This window comes from Odontesthes bonariensis, chromosome 4 (genome assembly GCF_027942865.1).
Source record: "Odontesthes bonariensis isolate fOdoBon6 chromosome 4, fOdoBon6.hap1, whole genome shotgun sequence".
Classification (NCBI taxonomy): Eukaryota; Metazoa; Chordata; class Actinopteri; order Atheriniformes; family Atherinopsidae; genus Odontesthes; species Odontesthes bonariensis.
The window spans coordinates 30,333,834-30,343,801 of NC_134509.1; the positions used below are offsets into that span (position 1 = coordinate 30,333,834).

The 9,968-nt window shown below is 40.9% G+C and overlaps 1 protein-coding gene across 3 annotated transcripts in view; it reads right to left on the minus strand.

Moving 5' to 3' along the window:
• Nucleotides 1-5,743, minus strand: part of prkcaa (protein kinase C, alpha, a) — a 153,434-nt gene extending 147,691 nt beyond the window's left edge. For 2 of the 3 annotated variants that reach the window (XM_075463887.1, XM_075463888.1), the window contains exons 1-2: nucleotides 5,395-5,743; nucleotides 1,417-1,448 (exon numbers count right to left, since the gene is read on the minus strand). In XM_075463887.1, the coding sequence (XP_075320002.1) occupies nucleotides 1,417-1,448; nucleotides 5,395-5,561 (199 nt within the window). In that variant the 5' untranslated portion in view covers nucleotides 5,562-5,743. The remainder of the gene's footprint in view (nucleotides 1-1,416; nucleotides 1,449-5,394) is intronic. The other variant, XM_075463889.1, reaches the window with a different exon arrangement.
• Between the last annotated feature and the right edge of the window lie 4,225 nt (nucleotides 5,744-9,968).

A 9,968-nucleotide genomic window follows, 5' to 3' on the forward strand; every position in this document is an offset into this window, starting at 1 on the left:
CAAGGACACACAAACCGACTAACAAGAATATAGATGGGGTGATTCATATACTGTCGTTGTGGCATTTAAATTCTATCAAGACAGTAACCAGAAACGTATCATCAAGGAAACTAAGATGAAAAAACAAGCAGGAGAGAAAGTTTCCACAAGTCTGAGCTTTTACGTGCTCAAACTGCAGTCGACGGGGAATACCACCTTCAAAGACTGCTGGTGATGCTGTGAAACTGTCTATAAGTGCTTTCACATAGGATGCAGCATGTGCTGCGCTCACTGCAGGGTAGTGGGCATAGCAGGGAGAACATTTCACAAGTTGCAAAACGACCAAATATAAGTCCAAGAAGTACTCTGTTTTCCAGTCATGATGCAGACGTGGATGCGGCTGTCAGAGAGAAGCCCTTGTGGCAAGATAGGAGTTCAGAGAGTTTAGGCTCATCCAGGAGCAGCATCAGTATAGTGACTGCTTCCAGGTCTACCTCAGGCTAAGCTGGGAGCAATTTGATAGCCTGCAGGCAAGAGCTGCACCAAGATTAACAAAAAAGAGAGAAACATCGTTAGGTAGCAGACTACTTCATAGAACGTCAGTGACACCTGAGGTGGGTGATTAGTCTATTCAAGTCAAGTCACAGTTTATTTCTATAGCACATTTAAAGCAACTTCAGTTGACCAAAGAGTGCCCAGTACTGATTTAGTCAAATTTCCTCAACAGTACCCATTTGGGCTTCAGCTAGCACAGCACATACTTGTTTCCTTTACACTCTTTATGCCATACTGTTCCCCTCAAGACCTTGTTTTCCTCTGGAGAACTTTCCTTATTAAGAGGCACTTTGTGGATAATGAGCTGATACAAACCAAATTAAACTCCAATTACTACTATGATGGTTTGCATTTTAAATCCATTTAAACACCATGCAACAAAAGCATTAATTCATAATATTTGGCCATATGTATATCTGTTTCTATGTCTGAACTTTACTCAAAATTAGCGACAAACAATTACTTCAGCATCATATTCTTCTGGGCACATAATTTTGATGCACTGTGACCACAATATGAGGCTTAGGATGTGAAAGTTTGAAGCCTATGTCCTTGAGTCTGTGATAGTCAGTTTTATTCAGAATTCTATTACGTAATCCTTGCCAGTTATGCATGATTCTTTTCATTAAACAGCAGCCAAGAAAAACAGCCAGAGAGACAGTCACAATAAAGTCAGGTATTCACACTTCTCTTTGTCATGATAGCTCAACATTAAATGGAGCCAGAACCATCAAAAAGTGAGAAATGGATCAACACCAAGTGCTTTAGCTCAACCTTTTCTATCTGCAGACTTATCAAATCCACTTGACGAAAAACAACAAGAAACACATTGCACACTGAACATGTAACACAGAGAGATTTTTGTAAGTTTTTTTTTTTTACCTTGGCACTGGAATCCTTGCTTTCCGAACCCCCTGTGAAACGAGAAGAGATTGAACTGAATAGCTGTTCACTCTTTAAACACAGATAAACACAGTCACAATCAATTCATTAATTCCAAGGACACAGAGTTGTGTATGTCCCTACTGAACAAGAGTGTTACAGAGCTTTCACATTTTCATGCCATTTTACCTGATATTACAACAACACACCCAGAGGAAAACGTTTTTCACTTTTAGAGCAGAGACAACTTGACTGGCTTTTAATAGGCCTTGACGTGAGCCCAATCCAAGACCCTTTGGATGAATTTCAGTGCAACTGCACTAATATTCTCTGGGCTGAATTGGAGTTAAACAGTGAGGCATTTTACTGAAAGCCTTCCAGAGGAGCAACAGATATGTGGCCATAGTGATCGACAATCACATTATGGGTATCAGGTTCAGACACACACATATATTTTGGCCTGTCATTGTGTTCAATCCCACTGTAATATCAGAAACCACATTAAAGGTCCTATGGCATGAAATTTTCACTTCTTAAGGTTGTTTAACATTAATATGAGTTCCCCTAGCCTGCCTGTGGTCCCCCAGTGGCTAAAAATGACTATAGACCTAAACCATGCACTGGAAATTATTCTCCGCCTTTGGAAATGTGACCATGCAGATGGCCTGATCAGGAAAGCCGCCGCTTATGACGTGGGCACCGCTTATGACGTGGAGGTTGTTTCCACCCAGAGCCAATAAACTGCCTTTCCCCGCCCACAGCTCTTTGGCCAGCTCATTGCGCTGTATATCGATGTAAAAAATCTGTTTAGAGCTCCTGCATCAGAACCTCTAAAGCAGGGGTCTTCAACGTTTTTCAGGCCAGGGACCCCCAAACTGATGGAGAGTTGGAGCAGGGACCCCCCTACTATTTATATGGCATACAATTGTGTTTTATATTTAACGGGGCCTAGTGCCGTGTATAAACATAGCTACTCTGTTATTGTACATTCAATACTAAGCTATTCAAATAATACACAGGTTAATATATTCATGTTTTTATTTTAAACATGTGCAAGGTACAGGGTGGCCGTGCCACTGCCATTTATAAACAAACATGTTGCATACAACACTGAGCCATTCAAATAATCCACAGATTTTAACTTTAAAAATGCATGTAGGTGGGACAATGAATCCTCAAACAATCTGTGGATGGCACACCTTTGCACACAATTTGTGAGAAAAAACTGTTTGAAGAAAAAAAAATAATTTAAAAATCGTCTAATCAACCAAAGATTTCGCGACCCCCCTGCAGTACCTCCGCGGACCCCCTGTTGAAGACCTCTGCTCTAAAGAGCCAGTGGACAGATTTTGTTTTTTTCTGGGAAAGTGACGACAGAACCGAAGAGATTTGTGTGTGCGCCAAATATTTCATCTACGAATGTTTTCAGAACTTGGGCCAATACCGAGCCCAAGGGAGAGCCCAGACACCCTGCGGAGGAAACTCATTTCAGCCGCTTGTATTCGCAATCTCGTTCTCTCGGTCACTACCCACAGCTTGTGACCATAGGTGAGGGTAGGAACATAGATTGACCGGTAAATCGAGAGCTTTGCCTTCTGGCTCAGCTCATTTTTCACCACGACGGGCCGGTGCAGAGCCCGCATCACTGCAGACGCCGCACCGATCCGCCTGTCAGTCTCCTGCTCCATTCGTGTCTCACTTGGGGAAGGATCTCATTCCCGAGAGTAAGTAGTTTAACGCTCTATTATTGTGTTGCTTTCCTGTATGTACAGTATAGTTACATAGCTTGTTACCACAGGAAAGGGTTTGTATCGTTAGCAGCTAACGTTAGCTAACGGTTAGCTATGCAGCTAATAGCATCTGCAAGCTCTTATCTCTGTCAACTGGGCTATTGGAGGTGTTTGCATGCCCATGAGATGGTTAGCTCGCTCATTTTAGACCAAAAACCCCTACTTCAAGCTTCCTGAAGAAGAATGAATCCGCAAATTCAGTGCATTTCATCAGGATAATGATTAATTCATGGTTCCAGAGTCAAAACGGTCAGTCTGTCTGTGTCTTTAGCTCTGCAGCTAATAGCTTGGTCACTGTCGCTAATGTAACGGTAAATAGCATGAGGTATGCGAGTGGACACCTCATTTAATGTAACGCGAGTGTTGTGTACTTATTAGTTGTTTTGATAGCCGTCCTGCTGTTGGTGTTATGGCGCGCACGATATCTGCCTTTCCCCTGATTGAAATGACTCGCGCTACGTGCATCTTTGCAAACCAGAGCAATCAGATGAGAATGTCAAAATCCTCACTCCTGCTTTCCCCTTCACGCACGCCTTTTTTGCTGTGCCTTGTGTAGCACTTGCTTGATGTTTGACTGTGTTAGGAGAGTTGTTCAGTAACTAGTTCGTCATATTGTCAAAGTAAGCTCATTTCAACAGGTTTCGTTAGTTTTACGGCATAGGGCTGCCGTGCCATCTACGTGCCATAGCGATTCACAAAACATTTGCGCAAGGTACCACGGGCGTAAGTAAGGCCACACCCCCACTAAACAGCTCATTCTGAGGATCCTAAGGAAAGCTCATTTTTGGGACTAGCTGTAATTCTGCACCAAGGCAGAATTTTGGGGAAAAAAACTCAGATATAGTATTAGGGGACCACTAAAGCCTATAAAAATATATAAAAGCCTCCATTTATTTTCATGCCATAGGACCTTTAAATAACCCAGACTGCGTGGAGATGATCTGCTCTTTGAGCTCAAAAAGAAAAGCAACAAGTGCTATGCCTTTAAGTTTCAGATCATGAAACTTGTTGAGCGTGTGCTTTGCACTGAGGAGTGGCAGTGAGTATTCCACAGGTCACTATGTAAACCAGTGAAGCAAGCCAATAAAAGGGCATGAGATCAAACGTCCACTTTAAACGGCAGAAGACGGTAAACATCCGTCTCATCATCATTAAGCTGTCTGCAAGCTCATTTCTCTCACATTAAATAAAATAATACCTGCTTAGACTAAGCCAAAGTCCTAAAAATTGTGTATGACTCCTGTGAACAGTCTAGATAAAACGTTCAAACATGTTTAGTCAAACTTTTCCGGTGCAGCTCTCTCCATGTGCCACCGACAGAAGCAAATCCAAAGGTGGCAATCTGTGTCTCTGCAGGTCACTGCCCATTTCAGGAGAGAGTCAACTGAAAGCAAGTGCAAATGTTCGGAAGCTTCGGTGAAGTGCTTTTCCACAAGGGATCATCCTGCAAGTAACTTGGAGAATTTCCCTGAAACAAAATCTTGGCATGACAGCTCCCAACAATAATGCACCTCCCCAGTTCCAACCAGCAGCTTCGGTGTTTCAGGGGAGAATATAACTCATCCAAATACTTTGACCTGATCAAGTATCAACAGCTGGAATGCAATTATGTGTTTATCAGGGAAGACATCAAGACAAGTGGACTTTCGTAGAATAAACAGTTGTCATTTTGTTAGCTCTGGCAGGCATTTGTTCATTTAATCTTATGTACAGCTGCTCTCACACGGGAATCCTGGCACCACTTAGTCCCTCATAAATGAGACTGACTGCCTTAATTTCAGCGTTCCTCACTGGGAATTTCCCCCAGTAAAACACTGCCTATAAATCCAGTTTTATTCATTCCACCACTGCTCTTCCATTTACACTATGGATTATTATTTGCAAAGCAGCAGCAGCAGCAGCAGCAGCATTGGGAGCTGCATAACTCCTCCCATATGGTGGCTGGACAAAATCGCACCCAATTTTATCCTGAAAAAGTGCGCTTCGAGGATCAAGACAGACACGCCTGTGCTGACACTCTCTGAGTAAGAAAGTCCTCCAAAGTGCAGGGATCGCAGGTTTAAGAGAAGGAAGCCACCCTGAAGTTGTATTACATCATCAAGCAGTGTACTCGACTGAAGTTATCCGATATGCAACAGGCAGCAGGCAGCCAGGGGGAGGGGGTGGAGGTGGAAGACGGAGGGCTTACCAGATGAAGTCGGTGCAGTGGCTGCAGAAAGTCGGCTGCTTGAAGAATCTGGCTATGAATTTATGGTTCTTGATTTCGTGGACGTTTTTTTGCCTCAGAGCACCTTTTCGGGCAAACCTGTTCGCTACGTCCGCGGTGGACGACTCATTCAAACTTACATCAGCCATGTCCCCCTAAAAACACAAAATGAATGCAACAGCTTTGCTTGTGCTTTCTTCGGCTGTTCTTCAGTCCGTGGAGACGCGCTGCCCTCAGTGTGGAGCCGGCAGAGTGCGGGGACAGGAGACTGTCTGAGGGCTTTCCCTGCCTGTCGATGCCACTGGACTGCTCCGCTGACTCTGACAGCTCCGCGTGTCGTCAACGCGGCGGTGGTGAGAGAAACTGCATCCGGTTGCAACTTTCAAATGAAAAGTCTGCCCTGTCCTTTCCTCTGTAACTGCAGGTTCACTGTCAAAACACAACCATAAAAAGCAGGTATGGTTTTTTTTGTTTGTTTGTGTTACTCAATTTTGCTCTATTTATTTATTTGTTTTTTTACAATTTTAACAAGCTTAAAAGTCAATGTTTGGTATGAGCACCTTATTTCAACACTGCTTAAACCCTCTTATACGAGCTTTCTTGTCATTTCTTCAAGCAGCCTTCAGGAATAGTTCCCCCAGGCTTCTTGAGGGACATTTCAACACTCTTCTTTGGATGTTGGCTGCTGTTTGTTCCATTTTCTATCAAGATGATCCCACACTGCTATACTAATAGCGAGGTCAAGGCTCTGAGGAGGATTCATCCCTCCATAAGACCTGTTGCCGCTGATTTTCAGTCAACTTCTTGTTTCATTTGGCACAGCTCAGCCTTTTCTCCGTGTTTCCCTTCCTTAAGAATTGCCACTTGACAGCCACCCTTCCATGGAGGCCGTTTCTGATGAGCAGAACAGCAGATGAATTACCTGAAGGACCAATCTGGTCTTTGCTAGATTTTCCCCTTCAGATACTGCTTATCTGCAGCACATAGTTTTAATAGGCCTGAAACTTCTTCTTTTCATCTCCGCTTGTCCAGTTTCCTCATTTTTTTCCAAGGACACACTCTGACACCATCCTAAGCTATGCCACGCCACATTTTTGGGTAATAGCTTTTTTTAGCAATCACCTTGTTGGTGTCAAAATAATACTTTAATCTTTTACAGTCCAGCTGTTTTATCTTTGGCATCTGTCATTGATGCAGCTAAAGCAAATTGTGATTTTGCTTAAAGAAACAAACTGCCTGAAGATACAATATACATATATGGTTAAACACACCTGTAAACATATATATATATATATATATATATATATATACATATATATATATATATATATTTATATATATATATATATATATGTATATATATATATATATGGTGGGAACACAGTGGCTTACTCAAGTACAAAAGAAATGAAAAGATGGAGAAATAAGAGGTGACTCAAGATTTTTTTTACAGTACTCTTCATGTTTATATTCAAGGCCATAGCTTGCATGATGGAAACAGCCCAAAGTTTTGAATAGTAATGCACACCCTGGTGGAAAATATTTAACACACTGGTCTGTAGCGTGATGAACATTTTCAAAATATGCATAAGAATTAACATGTTTCCACTTTTAATCCTAAGGTATATAATTCAGCTACAGAAGTAGATTCACTTTTTGGGAATAAAACTCTCAATTAGTATTTCTATCACATCTTTGGTTGCATTGTCACTATCAAATGTGTTGCCTCACATGGATCTCTAAACAGAAAGTGGTGAGATTATTTTCCTCCTACAAATTAAAGTGAAAAAAAAATGACAGGTCTGTTACTATTTTGTCTTTTCTTATAATTGTTTTAAATCACACAAGTGTCATGAGCTGTTTTTATTTGCTCGTCTTCATCTAATTAGAATAATAAAGCACCAAATCCCACTGGAATGAGGATAAACTGTTTCGCGTTCACTGCGAATTTTGTTTTGTGGTGTTTATCTTTCTATTGTTTCCAATGAAACTATGGAGAACACAGTTGAATATATGGCGATGCTTCTCGGTGGCTGAAAAATACCATAAAAACAGCTTTTGGGTTCCTTCGTGTCCATGTATCTGTGCAGCCTTTCATCTGACAGTGATCGTCACAAAGGGTTCTGCAGTACAATACATGAAAGTATCAAAAACCAACCTTTGAATCCATCAAAAAGAATCAGTGGAGCCTTCATGAATATTTATGTGTTGTCACCTTGAATAGGTTTTCTGAATCGCATTCTCAACCCACAATTTCTTTAATCTTTGGATTCAAATTTGAAAAGGCAACATTCAGTTCAAAGGCAGGTATCCTAAAAGGTTTTTTCACCCATTTTATTATGAAGACGCGTTTCGTCGCCGTGCGCTTATCTAACTTTGTGTAACTTTACCCTGCTTCGCTTCCCTCCCTCCTTTCACTCTGGCTGATGTCACGCAACAGAGGGAGGGAGGAGGCCCCTGGTCCCGCTGAGGGAGTTCAGGATCGGCGCGTCATCGTGTGGAAAAACAGCGCATTACATACTGTATGTCGACAGCATCAATGTGCATCGGGGTTCACATGGCGATATTCTCCTGCTTTGAGCAAAGTATAGTCTACATTTCTATGCTTCCTGCGCAGAAAAAAATGAATCACATAATTATCATGTGATGCAAGCAACAGTTGTCAAAAATAAGGAGTGAATTATTGAATAATATGAATTATTTGCGCTTTGTTTGAATATAACATTCAATACAAATGACACCCTTCATAAACCTATAGATCCAGTTAGGTAGAATAAGGAACCGCACTTTTAATAGTTGAATTAAAACTATCAAAACAGCTTTATAAGCTACATACAGCTATCTAAGATACCGTTTCCCAGATTTGCTGCTTTTTTTCTCTCTGGTGTTATGGACGAGTACTGAAGCCTTGAGGACAATGAGATCATATTACCAGAATAATATCAGTCAAGTTTCAGCACAACTTTCTGTGACAAAGGGCAATTTCAGACATGTGGGCTGGTGCCATTAAAAAATGAATAGGCTTATGTGTCATGGCTGATGAGTTTAGCTGCACAGACAGACACTAAATCATATTTTGCGTAAGTGGGTCTGTGTTGTTTAGGTTCCCATTGCAATGTACCATAAATGTTTAGATTTCCTCTTAATGTTGTGTCTTGAAGCAGGGATTCAAAATGTGCAGTGTGTACTGTGTGTATTTGGTAAATAGATCATTTACCAAGCACATGGAGGGTGATATGTTTTCCAACTGAGCTATTAGTAACGGTATCTAATAATGTGATTAGCCGTGTTTCTCCCATTCTACATCACAGTTAATTGACTTCAGTTTGGTGCCTTGCAGCTGCTGAAGCATCGTGGCCCAAGAAATGTTTCCAATAAAGTATGTTTAAGGTCTGAACCTGAGTATTAAAACTTTTTGAGAAATGTTTTTTAAAGAAATGAAGTTGAATGGCTCTCAGTCGTTGTGCTGCCCTCTGGAGGAATCAGTTGCAAGTAGAATTGACATCTTTCCAATTTTCTGTCACTTTCAATTATAAACTAAAGAATTATCTATTTACTGCTACTTTTCATTGATATGCCATCTTCAGTTATTACTTTTATTCCTTTTTACAGGTGACAACATTTTACTCTAAAAATGTTTTTTTTTTTTATTTATTATTGTACAATTCCTTGTCTGCTACATTTTGATAGTATTTTTACGCTACTTTTATGAAGTATATTCAACTCATTACTAGATGTAATAACTATCCTTTTTCCATGTAACTTTATTTTTACACAAATTTTCTCTCCGAAGCCTGATTTAAGCACTTTGAATTGCCATTTGAAATGCATTTCCGGTTTGGTTCACTGACCTGCAGAGCATCCACATCACCGTGATATGAAAGGCCAATACATACACATCATACACATCTGGTGGAATAAATCTGATCTGCTGTTCTTGAAGATCATGTCACAGCGAGCGCAACATGTATCAATCTGAAAAGCAAAATAGTGGAAGAAAAAGAGAGAGCTCCTGAGAGTGAGTTTTATGCAAGCAATGTTGCCTAACTGCATAGTTAAATCCATCTGATGAAGAAGGGTTGCTATTTCTGGTAATTAACAAATTGTTTTACTCAGTGACGTACCGCACAATTTCACCACTGATTACGGTTCTGGAGGGCAGTCTATTTTTTTTTTTTAATAACATAGAATATCATTTCTTGTATCCTAGTACATGTTTCAATGCTGTTTATGGCCAGGAACCAAATAGCAAATGTTCATAAACTAGAGAACATGTGCAGCCCAAATCCCCTTATCGTCATTACTGCTGCAAATATGCTTCTCTGGTTTGATAAATCACCTTTCATTGGACACTGTTTGTCTGCTCCTTGCTCTTGTACCAAATAAATCAACATCAGGTAAACATTCAGGACTTGTGACCTTTGAGCTCGATCAATATGGGTTTCAACTCGCATTTGATTGGAGGAAACTACCATGAGCCCATTACAGCAGCCCTGATACTGGCTTCATACTTACCCAGAAGCAGGGGACACTAAGGAGACTTCACCTCCAAGAAG